Source organism: Vombatus ursinus, unplaced genomic scaffold, assembly GCF_900497805.2.
Source record: "Vombatus ursinus unplaced genomic scaffold, bare-nosed wombat genome assembly UNPS02014818.1, whole genome shotgun sequence".
Lineage (NCBI taxonomy): Eukaryota > Metazoa > Chordata > Mammalia > Diprotodontia > Vombatidae > Vombatus > Vombatus ursinus.
In genome coordinates, this window is record NW_020954596.1 from 46,742,794 (window position 1) to 46,760,975 (window position 18,182).

At 39.6% G+C, this 18,182-nt stretch overlaps 1 protein-coding gene across 2 annotated transcripts in view; it reads right to left on the reverse strand.

Moving 5' to 3' along the window:
* Positions 1–18,182, reverse strand: part of RELL1 (RELT like 1) — a 69,667-nt gene that overhangs the window by 42,557 nt on the left and 8,928 nt on the right. For both annotated transcript variants that reach the window (XM_027836311.1, XM_027836312.1), the window contains exon 2: positions 1,592–1,792. In XM_027836311.1, coding sequence (XP_027692112.1) covers positions 1,592–1,792 — 201 coding nt within the window. The remainder of the gene's footprint in view (positions 1–1,591; positions 1,793–18,182) is intronic.

Genomic DNA, 18,182 nt, shown 5'->3' on the forward strand with positions numbered 1-18,182 from the left:
ATTTCAAAACTGCTCAAATGGCTGCAATTTCCATTTGGCCAGCATCCTCAAAATTGTTTCCCATGCTCTTTTAAAATGTATCTTTCCATTTTCTGAAGCTAAATAAGGAAACATGAATTCTATTCAAATGTACAAGGCCATTGTAGGTGAGTGGCAGCCAGCAGCCCAGCTTTGCTCGACCTTCACAAAGAAAAGCCTCTGTCCTCAAATTGCTCAGACTCGTTTGTTACAGTGAGCCGTGTAACAAATGACAGCCTCTTAGAAACCTCGAAACTGTTCTTGCAAGGCCAAGGCCTTGCCAAGAATGAATGAATGCATTTGCTGTCTTCCTTATGGACAGGCACAAATTAGGCTTCATGGAAAAGAGACTTCAGAAAAGAGAAAGCCTTATACAGCTAACCAGCAGAGGAGATGCTCTCTAGGAGGAAGTACAGTTTTCTGTTTACAAACACTATCTGAGGTTTCCTTCTAAGTTTGCTCATAAGTTTTCATATGACTCATTATGCAAAGAGTCTCTAAAGGGTAGTGGGGGTGGGAAAAAAATAACAATTCGGTCAGCTGACCGTGAAAGAGCAAGCCTCTCCCCTCACAATGCCTGGTTGACCCATGACCTCTGCCAAAGGTCCCCTTTCTGCCAAAACAGTATCGAAGGGCTACAAGATTCATGGAAATGGCCTGTCTGTCCCATTCTCCAAGGCATTTTTCAATACCTATTCCGAACTGGGGGAAGATACGTTTTACTAATCCAGTTATTTTCATTAAAAAGTACAGTATTTCCACATTGGAATAATATGAAATACTCACATGAAGCAAGTGAGAAGTTGAGATATATGTGAGAGTGAGTTTGTTTTCACTGATAATATTCGTCTCTAAATCAGGGTTTCTTAACCTGAAGTCAGTGAACTTGTTTTGTTTTGTTTTTCATTTTTATAACTGTATTTCAATATTAATTGAATTTCATTTGTTATCCTAATGTATTTTATCTTAGGCATTTAAAAACATTCCTCTGAGTAAGGGACCACAGGCTTCCCCCAAGTGCCAAAGGGGTCCATGACACAAAAAAAGATTACAAACTCATGCTCTAAATAGTCCTGGCCTGAGGTTGTCTTTCTAACAGGACAGAAAGGATGGGAACTCATGTAAGTATTGACTGATGGAACGGGTGTTGTTTAGCCTGGAGAACAAAAGACACGGAAGGGATATAACAGTTGTTTTCAAATATTTGCAGCTGTCACAAGGAAGAGAAATGAGACTTGTTCTCCTTAGCCCCAGGTGGCAGAGCTGGGAGCAATGGGGTGGAGGTTACACAGCACATTGCATTTAACCCTCTAAAAATGAGTAAGTGACCAAGGAATCAGGGTGTGTGGTTGGCTGGCTTGGGGTTGTGGGGAGGGAAGAGGAATTCCACTTTTTAAAAATTGGGGGGCAGCTAGGTGGCGCAGTGGATAGATTACCGGTGCTGAAGTCAGGAGAACCTAAGTTCAAATCGGGCCTCAGACCAAACACCTGAGACTTACTAGCTGTGTGACCCTGGGCAAGTCACTTAACCCCAATTGCCTAAAAATAAATAAATAAAATTGGGGTCACTTACCTATCTTTTCAACCTTTTCTGCAATATCTTGTTCAGCTTCTGTTGTACACCGATAACCCTTCTTCTTAAGCAGATGGCAAATAAAGACTCCTACAAGTCCCATGATGAAGAAAACTGGAACTAACACAATTGCAACATATTCTGGGTGTCCATTCCCAGCATTGTTTGTAGGAGATGGCGTCGTTCCTCCACTGGAAGAAGCTAAAAAAAAAAAATGAAGTTAAATAGGAATAAACATGGAATCCTGAATGAGGTTTTTTGGTTTGGTTTTTTTTTTAAATCAATCTCACAAGGTCAGCAGCTAGAAAGCAGGTTGTGTGGAAATGACTGGAAGGTTTTAAACAGACTGCAGTGTGCAATGGCCAAAAATTGGGAATATGATCCGAAGCTTCACTTCGCAGAAGCAGAATGTCTGGAATGAAGGAAAACCTGCTCTTGTTGTATCTTGATCATATCCCATGAGGACACTGACAAGACCGAAAGCATCCAGCGGGGGAGGGGGGGAATCAGGATGGGAAGAGCACAAATCCATGCCACCTGGGGAGACTTTAAAAAAATAACAAACTGGGGATGTTTCACCTCGAGAAGAAGACTTGTGGTGTGTAAAGATATGTCAACTGTATTAACCTAACTGAAAACTTGTCATATGGAAGAAGAATCAGATTTATTCTGCTTGAGTCTCAGAGAAGAGAATTAGGATAAGTAGAAATTACAGGAAGGCTTTTTAATTTAGCTTAATTATCCACATTCACCATAAGAAAACACTTCCTAATCCTTACAGCTGCCCAACAACCGAACGGATTGAGATAGGAAAGGGTTCATTAGTAGTGAGTTCCCCAAACCTGACTAGAGATAATTCAGGGAAGGCTGCATGACCACCTGTTTCATGTAATGCAAACAGCACTCAGGCTTTGAGTTGAAGTTAGACTAAATGACCTCTGAAAGAGAAAGTGGGGGCTTTAGAGTCAGAGGACACAGTTTCAAATGCTGACTCTGCCTTTCCATATAAACTTATAAACCTACAAATTTAGAAAAGTCACATTTCAGTTTCCTTAGCTATAAAATGGAGGGGTTAGACTAAATGACCTCTAAAGTTATTTCCAGCTCTAAATCTATCATCCTGTGATGTCCAACTCTGCAAACATATGATTCCATATTTGTACACCAGGACTTGAAGGGCTACCACCATTCTCTATGGGAAGCTAGGTTTGCTTCGAGTGTTCTCTAAGTAGCCAACCTACAGAAAATATTACAATGTACACAGAAGGTTTCAAGTAATACTGGATTGACTGGATGAACGCTGAAATATCAAAAGGTCTCACATGATATATGGATAACTCAGAGTTATCAGTAAGGATCTGATGCAATTTTGAGCAGGTCATTCACTTAAAATAACTATTAAAGAATTACAGAATGGTTTTAGCATGGTTTTCCAATTATGTTAAAGACAAAGAAAATATATGAGCTCTACAAAAGTTCAAAAATGATTGGCCAATGAATTAAGTGATTGGCAACTTTCTTCCCTGTTTTATTATTGAGAATAATAGTGGCAGCTACATTTAATGGAGCCCTTACAAATATTTATTAATCTTAACTTTGAGTATGGTATTTTATATATGTGGGAGCGTATTTTTGTAAGCTGAAAATGATTCAAGTGCATTAATTAATAAGGCAGCTACTAAGGACATTGTAATATGACAAAACGTGTGCGGGAGGAGTAGGATAAAAGAGAAAGGGGGATGTTATACATAGACTCTATTGGACTCAGATATAGTCTACTCCTGAATATAGATCACCTCCATATGTGAGATCTCTTTGAAATGAAATATGTTTATGTAACATATACAAAAAAGCAACTGCTAGGGGATATAGTATATAGGTAGTAGCACTTAAGTTTTACAGAAGCCAAAAATGGGAAGGGAAGGGAGAAACATAGCCTATATATGGACTAATAAAATACTGACACCTAGTTATAAAATATTGTTGAGAAGGTCATTAGCATTTACCTGGTAATATATATGTGATATTACCCGGTAATGTGTGTGTATGTATATACACATGCATATGTTATTATAACGTTTCTATATAAATATATGTATATAAATAACTTGGTTAGAGAGAAAGTATGGTACTATGTGTATATTTATTATAGATATTCTGTAACATGTCTTATATACATATGTAACAACACCATAAATATTAGCAAGAAACATAAGGGTAACAATGTAGGAACCTGAAATTAGTGTGTGTCTTCACACAGCTGTTTGCTTTAGCTGAACTAATTTGAACATCAAACTAATGCAAATGGAATCCCACTACAAAGGGAAATAACCTCCAAGCAGCTTTAGTACTGGCGAAATGCAACCCGTCAATTAAAATGCCAGCTATCTAGTTACTTCCATGCCTACAGACTCCTTTTACGATGAGTTATCTGCCTCCCCCTCCCCCACCTCATGTAATAAAATAGTTCACCTTTAAAGTTCATGTTAAGGTTTATAAAGAGTCTTCCTCACAACAAAGCAAAATTGGTATCATTATCCCCATTTTACAGATCCAGGAACTGAGGTTCAGAAACCTGAAGCTACTTGACTACAGTCCCAGTTACTAATGAGAGCCAGGACTTAATCTCCTGACTAAATCTTTATGCTTTTTCCTCTAAACCATACTATTTCTCAGGTAGTTCTCAATTTACAAGGAAGTTCTATCCTGCCCTATAGGAAAATAGAAAGGGAAGGGGATAAGGGTGGGGGGGGAGATAGAAGGGAAGGCAGACTAGGGGAAGGGATATTCAGAATGCATGCCATCTTGGGGTGGGGGGAGGGGTGAGATGGGGTGAAAATTTGGAACTCAAAATCTTGTGGAAGTAAATGCTGAAAGCTAAAAATAAATAAATTTATTTTAAAAAAATTTACAAGGAAGTTGTACTCCAAAAATATGCTGGTAAAATTGGTGGTTGGAAATCAAAACATTTTCCTAGACAAATAATTTATACGCTGCTTTAGTTCCAAGGGCAGCCAAGAGAAAGAGAGAGACAGAGAGACGGAGGGAGGAAGGAAGGAAGGAAGTAACCCCACATTTCATTCATAGTATATCTTAGATTGTGGATAGAGAACTTGCCTCAAAACAGGGAGGTTCTGGGTTCAAGTCCTCTCACACACAGTGACTGTGTGACACCAGACAAGTCACTTAACGCTATAGGAGGCTCTCTAAGACCCTGAATTGCAAAGGTGTCAACCTGCATTGATAGAAGGAGTTTTCTCACCAATTAAATCACAAGTCCAGTCTAACTGCATAGATATAGTATGTATTACACTACTAGTATCACAGAACTCAACCACCATGAAATGTAAAGTATGGAAAAATGAACTGAGTTTCAACTAGGGGTCCCTGGAACACATCTTTCCTCAACTGTAGCCCCAGGCAAAGGGATCAGGACTTTCACTACCACCAACTCACAAACTCCCCAATGGGAAGAGTCCCCAAACACCAAGCCATTGGTTATAGTTTTCATGGCTTGAGTTAGGGGCTCTACCATGGTGGAAGAAGAAAGACAGAAACATAAACCTAAATGAGCTTTTTGAGATCATCCAGTTTAACCCCCCTCACTTTACAGGTAAGGCAACAACTTCACAAAAATTAAATGATTTACCCAAGGTCACCCAGCTATTGTCAGAGCTGTGATTAGAATCCAAATCTCAATATATTTTGCATGACTAAACATGTATAATCTATGTCAGATTGCTTAATGTCTCAGGAATGAGGAGGTGAGGGAGAAAGAAAGAAATTTGGAACTCAAAAAAATTTTAAATGAATGTTAAAAATTGTCTTTATATGTAACTGGGGAAAAATAAAATATTACTTAAAAAAAAAATTCAAGTCTCTTAATTCTTAGTCCAATGCTCCATCTACTACACCAATTTACCTCTAAGGTTGATGGTGGAAGAAATGGTGAAGCAGCTCTGGATGATGAAATAAGATTGAGATATGAAAGAGAGGAGGTAGAGGGGTACGAAAAAAAAATATCTGAGGCCAGGGGAAAAAAAAAACACTTTTCTCTTCACAGCATCCCTACTGTATCATGGGCTTCTTATTCCCTTTCTTCTCTTCTTCTCTCTCTCCCCAATTACCATCTCCTTAACCAGATGACTAACAAGAGAGGGTTAAATAAGGTTGGCTGCTTGGTTGGTTTCCTCCCTGCTCTCACTGCAAGGAGATGAATGCCGACTGTGCCACCAACAAGGGGTAAGGATGTAAGGAGTGGAAGGGAAGGAATGATTAAAGTAGCCAGAGTACTTTTTTTTCTCTTCTCTCCCCACTTAGGGAGATGGAAAGCACAGGGAAGAAAGGAAAATTAAGGAGGAGTCTGAGAGTCATGATGCCGCTTTTTTCCTCTAATTATTACTAAGGGAGACAATCTGGTGTAGAAAAAAGTAGGACAGATAGGTAGCAAAGGGTTTAACTGTCAAGATGAGCCTAACATTTTTTTCCTAGAGGCAGAAGGGAGCCACTGAAAATTATTTATCAGGGGAGTAACACGGTCAGACCTGTGCTTTAGGATGACTACTGTCAGCTGTCTGGAGGATGCATTAGATAAAGGAGAAACTGGAAGGAGAATTACCAATTAAACTTAGCTTTTGATAAAAATTTCTCTATTCCCGCATCGGGGTTAACGGAGTATTACCAAAGAAAAGACAAAACCCCATGAATTTAATTTAGGGCTGAAAGGGGAGACAATATTGCTGAGGTACAAAAAAGGTGGGGGATTAAGAAAGTAAGTAGGTAACCAAATATCTGAATGTGTATATGCATGCATATATATCTACCCACAGGTGAAAACAGGAGTGGAAAAAGAAATATTGGTGTACGACTAGCAAAATCAATCACCCAACAAGTATTTATTAAGCATATGTTATGTATTGGAGATACAACACAATCCTTGCCCTCCAGCACCTTACAATCTAGCTAGAGGAGACTGTAAATACAAAACAGATAGAAGTTAATTTGGTAGAAAGCAAACACTATCCCACTGACTGGAGGGATCAGAAGAGGTTTCATATAGAAGGTGGCACTTGGGCTGAGCTAGGGAAGTTTAAGAGGCAAAGGGGAAGAGGGTGTACTTCCAAGCATAGCTGGAATGCAAAGACATGGAAATGGGAGTTGGCATCACAGGTATGAGGAACAGTAAGAAAGTTCATTCGGACCAAAGGGTACATGAAGAGATGTAATGTATCGGAAAGACCAATATTTCCTACCGACCCTAATAGTTAGAAAAGCTGATAGAAAAGGGCACAAATAGGACATTCAAGCACAGTGGGCCCAGAGAGTAGTCCTAGACACCCCAGATAGAAATACTCTTATATTGTTCCAAACTGCTTTGTTCTGACAAAGACCTAGAGTACGATGACGATTCTGAAAGTCCTCTAATAACTTCCCTCGTTTCCTGCTTTAATGAAACAGGATGGACATACTTAGAGGCTAGATGGTTTTACATCACTTACCCTAAATATGAAAAGGAGTCACGGAGAAACCAGGAAACACTTATTAAACTTTGTCTGAGAACAGCTAGGGAAAACATGCTAGAAACAATGTTCAAATCATAACAAGGGCTCTCCTGGGTTTAGGTGACCAAACAGAACAGTGAAATGAGTCTTCAGAACAAAGAAAAAAAAATAGAACATCAGTAAAAGAGTTTTTCCTATATTACCCTCAATTTGGCATGCAGCAGTTGGATAATTTGCTTATACATACTATACTAATTGACACGAAGCAGAATATCTTCTGACATTTTTAATGACTCACTAGTGAAAATATCACAAAACAATATATTAATCAAAACTAATTTACATTTGGCTCTAAAATACAAACACACCGTCAAAGAAACATTCACTCAGGCTGCAAACACAGTCAATCATTGAACACATTTTCTGGAACCATGCTAGGAGCACTACCAAGAGCAGCAGATGTAAATTCCTCGAGGACAGAAGCCGTGTATCACACTTCCTCTTTGCATCTCCAGGACCCACCTAGCACAGGGTCTTGAGCTTAGAGAGTACTTAACAAATCTTCAACTGCAATGCTCCTTGCTCTCAAGCAGCTTACAGTTTAGTTGGGAAGACAAGATTAACATTTATCAAACAATCAGAGAATGTGACAGGTTATAATGAAAGCACTACTCCGATGTTCCATCATGATATGATGGGTTCCTGACGGCCAGGCTGTGCCTTCCGGTAGAACGGAATGCCAAGCTCTAACAGACTCTCCAAAGCTGGAAAGATCTGAAGAGAGGGCCCAGTGACAGACTGTGTGTGTGCTGTCTCAAGGCCTGCCTGGATAAGTGTGAAGAAGCTCATTATGAGAAGTAAGCCACCAGGTAGTGAATATTTTTGGCCATAACAACTCATGTAGACCATCTGCTAAGGCACACAGATCATTAAAATACCTAAACACATAGCCAAGAGCAAAATAAGGTAGCTCTAAAGGCTATAGGAATTAAGAGACGGAAGAGACCAGAACAGTCAGGGAAATCTTAATGGAAGTGATACTCCTAAACCCCAAAAGCTGCCCTTCTAGGCAGCAAGGTGGCACAGTGTGGTAGTGCTGCACTTGGAGTCAGAAAGACCTGAGTTCAAATCCTACCTCAGATACTTCCTAACTGTGTGACCTGTGCAAGTCAATTAATTTTAGCTATTTCAGCCTCAGTTTCCCCATCTGTAAAGGGGATAACAACCTACGTCACAGAATTATTGAAGCAAATTGAATGATTTAACACGTCAAGCACTTTGCAAACTTTAAAGTGCTATATAAATGTTAGCTATTCCATAAAAAGAATAATAGTTCTTTATATAATGCTTTAAAATTTATAAAATGCTTTATAGTCATCATCTTGATCTTGTCCCTGCAATAACTCTGTGGAATGGGTCCTCCAGATGTTATTATCCTCATTTTAAAAATGAATAAATTTAGTGAGATTAAAAGAAATCCAATCCCAATCCCAAATCCAAATCTTTCTGATTCTATGTGTTATACTCTAGCTACTCTACTATACTGCCTCTACTGATAATAATTGCCAGCATTTATATAGTGTTTTAAGGTTTGGAAGGCACTTTGCATGTGCTAGCTCAGTTGATCCTCACAACACTGGGACATATTATTATCCTGCTTTTACAGATAAGGAAACTGAGGCTATGAAAAAATGTAAGTGAACTGCCCTGGATCAAATAGCTAGTAAGTGTCTGAGGCTGGATTTGAACTCGGGGTTTCCTCTTTCCAAGTCCCAAACTCTAGCCAACATACCATACTCTAAAAATCATCAGCCACAGTAAATAAAGGCATAAAAGACGATAAAACTGTTTCTTGGTTTTCCAAACATTTAGACAATTTTCACCCTAAAATAAGTTCAAGTAAAAAAAAAAATTAAGCATACACACTCTACCTACTGGATGACCTAGTAATTTCCATGATTAATACGCATCTGTTTAACTATACTAAGTTATCATTTTAAGGCTGAAGTAGAAGCTAGAAAGCAGCTGAGGCCTCCTCACAAGCGAAGATTCTCAGAATTCAACAAGGCACAGTCAGTCAATAGCTAAATTTAGCTAACGTCTCGGAGGTGGGGCTAGAATATTAGAGGGATGTTTCTCAACAGAATTTTTTTGTATCTTTACACTTCCCTGGACACAATACTTTGATTTTACTATGTTATTGTTTCGTCGTTTCAGTCATGTCTGACTCTTGACTCCATTTGGGGTTTTCTAGAAAGGTTTACCATTTCCTTCTCCATCTCATTTATGAGGAAACTGAAGCAAATAGGGTTAAGCAATTTGTCCAGGGTCACACAGCTAGTAAGTATCAGAGGCCTAATTTGAACTCAGATCTTTCTGAATTGAGGCTGGGCACTCTATCTACTGTGCCACCCAGCTGCCCCTTGCCTTTAGTAGGCAGTCAAAATACCTGTCTGCTCATCTGGCCTTCTCAAATCATACTTGCAACAAGATGGCTGGCCGACACGACAAATATCATATACCTGGAAATTCACAGGGGGAGTGTTCATAAAAGTGAAACTTGGCATAGGAGAGGTGTAACAAGAGAGGGTGGTGCCATGAACTGTGGGTGTGTATCTGGAAATCCTTGAAGTGTCACCTGCCCCTCCTTTGAAGATCACTGAAAATCATCATTGTCCTCTAGCATGCCTGCATCAGATTAATGGTAATCATTGCCTCAAGGACTGACCTAATCTTCTTATTTATTTTCCCTCTTCTCTTCCTCATTCTCAATTTCATTTCAATCGAGAGCCTTAAGTTTACTGAAGAGCACCTAGACCTTTTGGGAAAAAGGGACTACATAAACCCATACTGTAAATAATGCACAAATAAGAGCTGTCAGAGATGGAAGGTAGCAAGGAACAACGTATCATAAAGTTGGAGATAATGTCATTTCAGTCCTAAATCTAGGTCCAGAGAGATTAAAATACTTGCCCAAAGTTACCAATTAATAAATCAACATCGTTTAGTAAACACCTACTATGTGACAGACACTGTGTTAAATGCTAGGGATACAAAGAAAAAAGTGGACCAGTGCCTGCCTGCAATGATCTTACATTCTGATGAAGGAGACATATGTATATGTATATGTATATGTATATGTATATGTATATGTATATGTATATGTATATGTATATGTATATGTATATGCATGTGCATGTGCATGTGTGTGTATGTGTACATGTATATGTACATGTATATGTATATATACAGATTATATATAAAATGATTGATGGGGCTCCTGGACTTCTGACTTGCAGTAAATGAACCTTTCTCCTTCACCATGCTCCAGATTTATAACAAGGGCTGAAAATCAAAAAAAGCAAAACCTATAAATCACCTGAAGAGTTATCCCTGCCAGAGATAGTATTTTTCCTGGTTTAGACTTGGTAGCACAGCAACAGACGGGAATTTCCAACAGAAGCTTTCCAGGTGTTTTTAAAAATAAATTGTAAAAAGATTTCCTAGGTAAGTATATTTCAACACTAAGATCTGGTTCTATCCAAGAATTTCCCTAACTATATTTTGAAAAACTTTGTTGCTTCATTCAATATGAGGACATGGAATCTATAAGAAAATGTTGATTATAGAAAGATTTTTTTTTCCCTCTTAAAATGATGAATATAAAATTATGTATTCCCTTAAAATATTTCCTATGGTAATTTTTTTGTATCGAAAGTTTTGTTTCCTCTCTTTTACTCCAAAGTGTCCTCCCTTTGGCAGCGAGGCGACACAGTGAATAAAGCATTGAACCTGGAGCATCTTCCTGAGTTAAAATCTGGCCTCATACACTGTGTGAGCCTGTTTGCCTCAGTTTGCCCATCTGTAAAATGATCTGGAGAAGGAAATGGCAAACCACTCCAGTACCTCTGCCAGGAAAACCCCAAATGGGGTCACTAAGAGTCAGACACAACTGAAACAACCGAACAACCGTCATCCCTTAAGGATCGGAGAATTCCATACCAGCATTTATGGGCTAGTAGACCAAAAAAGTATTGTGTGGGCAAATTAGTTTAGGGGAAAAAAGCTTATCTTCCTAAGGGTTTTCCTTCTACTCTACCTCTAATCTGATTTTGCTATTTTAAAACACCTTATTCAAACATGAACATTTTGACACATTACAACGTAGTCAGAGGTAAAGCACTTGATAGACATTTTGCAGGGACAAGTTTTCATTTGCGGTATAGAGCAGTCTTCCTAAAAAACGTTACCAAGTCAAGCACATACCTTTGAGATCTGTCAGCATTCAGTCCATTTCTTTATACAAACATGCAGCATCTCCTTCTAGGGTAATCGTAATACACACAATATAAAAGTGTGAGCACTTTCATACCCCATTATCCCATCTGATCTTTACAAAATCCTGTGAGGCAGGCAGAGTAAACATTATCCTCACTTTACAAAGGAGGAAACTGAGACCCAGAATGGTCCCACTGACTTGATCAGAAAGTCATCTAGGTAAAGTTCATGACAAAGCCAGGATTAAAACCTACATCTCCTGATTTCTAGTGTTTTTGATCCTATACCACTGCTTCCTAGGTCGGATCTCACCCAGCTCCTGATCCCTGGACACCTATGGACAAGGCCTACTTAATGGTACAATAGTATGCTTTGTTTGGATGTTTATTTGGTTTGGTTTTGTTTTGGTTTTTTTAGGCAATTGGGGTTAAGTAACTTGCCCAGGGTCACACAGCTAGTAAATATCAAGTGTCTGCAGTCACATTTGAACTCAGGTCTTCCTGATTTCAGGGCCGGCACTCTATCCACTGCACCACCTAACCGTCCCTATTTGTTTGTTTTAAGAGAGCTAGATTTGCAGTCAGAATTCCAGCTCTGCTCTTCACTAGTCTTGTGACCTTGGGCAAGTTACTTCAACTCCCAGGCCTCAGTTTCCTCATCTGTAAAATGAGAGATTGGGCTCTCAATCATAGATTGAGAGGTGGAAGGGCTGTTAAAGGTCATCTAGTCGAATCCCTTCATTTTTACATTGGAGGAAAATGAGACCCAGAGAAGCAGAGGGGCTTTCCCAGAGTAATATAGATAGTAAGTGACAGAGCCAGGACGATGTCTAAGGCCCCTTTCAACTCTCAGCCCTATAATGTTCATACTTGACAATATCTGAGATGTTATCATTTTATCATTCACCTCTTCTCTATCTCCCAATAAATGTTTCATGAGTTAGTATGGCCAAAATGTATCACGTCCTGCTAACCAAGCTTCTGGTGATGAACCTCTTCCAACTGAATAGGACCTTAGACAACAGATGTATAGATTCAGACCCTACAGCCATACTGGAAACCCTGTCGGGATACAGGACCCTTCCAGAGCTTAAGCTCTGCCCACATAGCCCTTGAGAATCCAGGTTCATTTCCGTGCTGCAGAGAGGTAGACGTGTTAGGAAACATAAATGGGTCTCTGGAGGAAGACTGCAAAGGACTCAGCAAAAGCTCTATTCAAGGCATCTATGAAAACATTTCCTTTGATTTACTTTAAAATGCAACCAGCACTCAAGTCTTGTGATATGCCTTCTCTATAACAGAGAGAAGCAATTTTGCAGAAATGCTCTTTTATAACTTCATATACAGCCATACTTTAAAAAAAAAAAAGCCTATAGATTCCCTGTTTCAAAGAGCAGTGGTTTCAAAGGGAGGAACTAAAGATACTTTCTTCCTTAAAGGTTGACAGATAACTGACAAAGCTACAGACTCACAAAATTGGAAAACAGAACCTGCCCAAATGGGAAAGCCCAACAAAAAATGAAGTTTAAAACAAGGTTCATCCTTTTAAAAGATCATCGGATCATAGATTTAAATCTGAAAGGGGTTTCAGAGGCCATATCTAGTCTCCAAAGGAAACTGAGGTTGAAGTGGCTTGCCCAACATCACACTGGTAGTGTCAGAGGCAGGATTTGAACCCAGATACTGTGGCTCCAGAGACAGAGATCTTTCCTCTGTAGTGAATATCAAATTCAAACTATAACTGAATATATAAATGGTAAATATCAGAAAATATCAGAAAGAAAACACATAACTTTTTTCAAAGGGAAGAGGATCACGAAGAACTTTCTAGTTCAATCTTCACAGTAATGCTTCTCATCCAAAGCTGCCAAACACATAAGTGCATAAAGTGCACCCTAATCAAAACCAGCAAGGTTAACTGAGAGGCCACTGGCCATCTCCCCAGAGAGAGATGATGTTACAATTCATGCACATTCCCACTCGGAGACCAATAAGGGATGGAAGTAGAATGAGATGATTTAACTGACAAAGGCTAAAAGGCAAATGCCTGGGAGTGGGGGAGGGGAAGAATTTAAATAAGTTTGACTAAATGGATCATACACAGCACAGATGGCCAGGAGAAGCTGCATGGGGGCCTCCCTGGGGAAGTCAAAGAGTCTAATGAGTTTCACAGCAGAGGGACCTGAAATAGCAAAAGATGCCTTCAGTGAATGGGTGTCTGGCTTTTCAGGGGCCACCTCCAGTTGTCCATCAATATTTGGCCACTGGATCCAGATGGCTCTGGAGGTGAAAGTGAGACTGGTGACTTTGCACAGCCGTCCCTCACTTAAATCCAATTCACATGCAAGTCATGACATCACCTTCCTGATGTCATGGTCCTCTTCGAGAATGAAAGACAAACAACAACCACAGCCAGGCTTTTCAATACATCCTGCTATTTTTATTGATCATGCTAACAGTGTCTCCAAATGGCACACAACCACCACATGGCTGAGAACAGCAGAACCGAAATGGAAGATAGGGAGAGCTGAGGGGGGAGCCAAGCTTCACACATGACACTGAAGAGGGTGAGACAGAATGTAAGTGCTAAATTGTGTGGTAGGAACTCAAAGTGCTATAGGAGTTCAGAGAACCAGCCAAAACTGCACTTCCGCCCTTCCCTCCCCTCTCCCCATCCCACTCCCACACACACACACACACACACAGACATGCACACATGCACACACTGCCAGCTGCAAACAGGAACTCCCAAAGATAGGCAGGCTGAGCTCACTTCCTGAAGGAATTCTAGAGAGGCAACGTGGAACTCATCTCCCAGGGGCAGGAAGCAAATAAGAAACTGAAAGGTAGAAGTGTATAAACGAGGTGTAGGGAGCTTTCCAAACACCTTTAACACACTCAGGATCCCCGTGAAGAAGCAACTCGCTCCTTTTTTAGAATAAACTGGGACATAAAGTCAAGTGTTGGACGGGGATCTCAACCACCCTCAATTAAAACTCAATTTGTATGAACTCCTGCTTATAATTTTTGGTGTAATGCCTCCCATCTTGGCACCTCCTCTCTAATGCTTCCACCTTCACCAGGGGCCAATGCTTCAAGCATAGCCCGCAACATCAGCTAGGATGTTCCCACTCTGTTTCACCTCAATAATGTATCAATCTACTAACACCTGCCTTGAGGAGGAGAAAGGAAAAAGCACCAGCTCCAACCCAAAATTAAAAACCTGAGCTGCTCCTGGTAATGAGGAAATGCAGTTCTAATGCTTTATATTTATATAACAATTAATTTCCATTTAAAATACTAGACAATTTAGAAACCTTTTTATAAAGGTGCATTGAAGACAGCCTTCCTTCCCTTCTTATTTCAAAAGTCCTGTTGGCTCCCTAGGGCCTTTAGCAAAAAATAAACTCCTTAAGACTGGCATTTTTAGGCCCCTCACAAAATGCCAGTGACCTCCTAATTTTCCAGCCTTATTTTTGTGCTACACCCCTGCATATTTTCTAAGAAATGGGCAGACTGGACTAGCCATTGCCTCATAATGCTCCCAGACAGTTCCCTATGCCAGAGATGCACTCATTCCCAGGTCTAAGTATACCTGCTGGAGGACTACTCTTCAAGGCTCAACTGAATAGCCACCTCCCCCACCTCTAGTGGAAAGTCTTGTTCTCACCAAATTTCTTAGAGCACTTCAACTAGACTTTGCATTATACTTAGGTATAAACATGTGCCATCACCTTTATTAGACACCTTCCTCCAAAGCAGGGACAGTATTTTTTTACCATCTTTGTAGCTCCAGCATCTAGCAAAATGCTTTGCAAAGGATATGTTTGACTAATTAAATTTATATCATCTCATTTGATATTCACAACAACACAAGGTAGGAAAAGTTTTTATCCCAATTTTACAGAGATGGAAATTGAGGCTCAGGGATGGTAAGTGGCTTGGCCAAAATCTCATTATCTAATTTAGTGGAAAAACATAGACTTTCCAGTTTCAGCATACTTTCTCATATGTTATGTTACCTCTCTTGGCAGCAAGGAAGCACAGTGGGGCCTGAAGTCAGGAAGACCAGGGTTCAACTCCAGCCTCAGTTCAGATCAGTATGATACTGGGCAAATCATTTAACCTGTGTTTGCCTCCGTTTCCTCATCTGTAAAAGGGGAAAAAAATAGCACCTAAGGCAGCTAGGTGTCACAGAGGATAGAGCACCTGGTCTAGAGCTAGGAAGACCTGAGCTCAAATCCAGCCTGAGACACTAGCTAGTAACCCTGGGCAGATCACTTAACCCTGTTTGCCTCAGTTTCCTCATCTGTAAAATGAACTGGAGAAGGAAATGGCAAATCACTCTGGTATCTCTGCCAAGAAAACCCCAAATGGGGTCACAAAGAGTCAGACAGGACTGAACCACAATAGTACCTACCTCGAAGGGTTGTTGTAAGTATTAAATGAGAGAATAATTGTAAAGCACTTAACATAGTACCTTGCATGTAGTAAGTGCTATATAAATGTTAGTTATTGTTGTTATCATCATCATCATCATCATCATCATCAATATTTGTTGTTCAGGTGACCATTGATATAGTATCTATTCAACTTTTTTCTTGTAAATGGTTTTCCCTATCTATTATGCACTGCTAACTCTAAAGCTCCTCAACACTTTGGGCCCAGAGATTAGTGACTTCATTACTGTAAGCACTCCCTTTGCCAATGCTCACTGCAATCCCCTCCATTTCTTTCATTTGTCACTATATCCGGAAAATTTTATCACCCCCAGAGGTCAACTTCAGGGAAATGAGCTATTCTAAATTTAGCTAGGCTGGGTCTCCTTTCATCAAAAACCTGGGAGCCAACAAACACACCCAAAACCCATCAGTTGATTGACCTTATTTCTTTATTTTAAAAAAAAAGCAATGCTTTATTCCCACAACTACTTTGCTACTTTGAAGCATGTACACATAATATATAAGTATATAGCACCAAGGACTCAGCTGTGTTATAAAACTTTAAGAATTACTATTATAAGTCTCCTAAGTTTGAAGTCCTTATTCTCAGAATCAAAAGCCTAGTTTTCCTTGAATAGAAATTTTAACCAAGCTCAGAGATTCAGATTCCCTGAATAAGATTCTGAGTTTGTCTTATTTATGGTGACTTCAATACCCAACCATTCTCTGCCTCATTTCTTAGCTAGCCTTAATCACTGAATGGCCCTTACCTCAGTCAAACTGAGACCTGTAAAGACCTTAGCTTAAAAAGACCAAGTTCTCTCACTGCATCGAGGGCCATCTCCAGTCATCCTGATTTAAATCTAGCCACTGGACCCAGATGGCTCTGGAGGAGAAAGTAAGGCTGGTGGCCTTGCCCAGTCTTGCCTCACTTAAATCCAATTCACCTGCATGTCATGGCACCACCTCCCTGATGTCATGGTCCTCTTCAAGAACAAAGAACAAATGATGACAACAATATGGTGACCAAATTAAGAGTGGACAAGAAGTTTTAAAAAAAATTGTTTATTCCTACATTGCTTGTTTAATCAAGATTTAATCAATAATCAATTCCTTAAGAAAGGAATAATTTTGTTCACCCTTGATCAGATTGAAAAAGTATACTGTTTTTAATTTGAACTTAAACACCCAAAAGATATTTCCATATAGAGAAAGCAGAAAAAAAGATTATTGAATAAAACTGAAACTCCCTATACAATTTACTTTTTAAAAAGCATTCAATGAATGCAACTTTCAAAACTGTCCAGTTTACCAGTGCTTCCTTCTGTTCTCGGTGCATTTGTGTGTGTGTGTGTGTGTGTGTGTGTGTGTGTGTGTTTTGTTTTTTTTAGGCAATGGGGGTTAAGTGACTTGCCCAGAGTCACACAGCTAGCTACTAAGTGTCTGAGGCCAGATTTGAACTCAGGTCCTCCTGACTCCAGGGCCAGTGCTCTATGCACTTCACCACCTAGCTGCCCCCTTGGTGCATTTTTTAAAGTGCACCTCTTTTCTTTTTCTTTTTTGGCAACATAATGGATAGCTCCCAAATCACTCCTTAAATCCCTCCCCCATGGAGATAAAAAAAATCAAAAAAGAAATACTTAAAGGGAGTGGTAAAAGGCAGAGGAGGAAGGAGGGTGTGCCAGAATTAACATTACTATTCTAAGTAAATCAAAAACTCTAAACTTGAACTATACACCTTGGTGAGTCATTTTAGTATGGAATTTTGTCTTTTGTTCCATGATTACTATAAAATATAACTGGAAATTCCCTAGGTTACAGAGAATTCCAAAGAGCAGGGGGAAAGTGCTTCTATATTAATAAATTGTCTCTGACAGACTTTACAAGCAATACAGAGTGATTACAAAGTTTTTCTTCTACAAGAGTGAGGCAATATTTCCCAAACCAAATTCTGCAGAAGTACTGTATCCTGTATAATAAAAAAAAAAAGTGAGGCTTCATGAAAAAATATCAGCAGTAGTAAAATTTGTAAGCCACTCTAATTTTCAAAGAGATGACTCTGGTTACTACCATTTTACTCTTTTCCTTAAGATCTCCCCATAAGTGAAGACTCTGTACTGACATTTAAATTGCAGGAGTCATGAAGGGAAGTTCTGAGCAGGGAGCAAAGGACCAAATGTTCAGCCATATGGCTCATGCAAAGATTAAGAGCTGCAAACATTCTAATCCTGTAGAACAAATTCCCTTCTCCCTCTTAAAGTGCTCATCTTCTCCATCGACGAGCTAAAAGAACCCGACAAACCCTTTCACCCAGCCAGCATCTATATGACACATTTACTCAAAGCATTTTGAATAGAGTAGCTATTCCTCC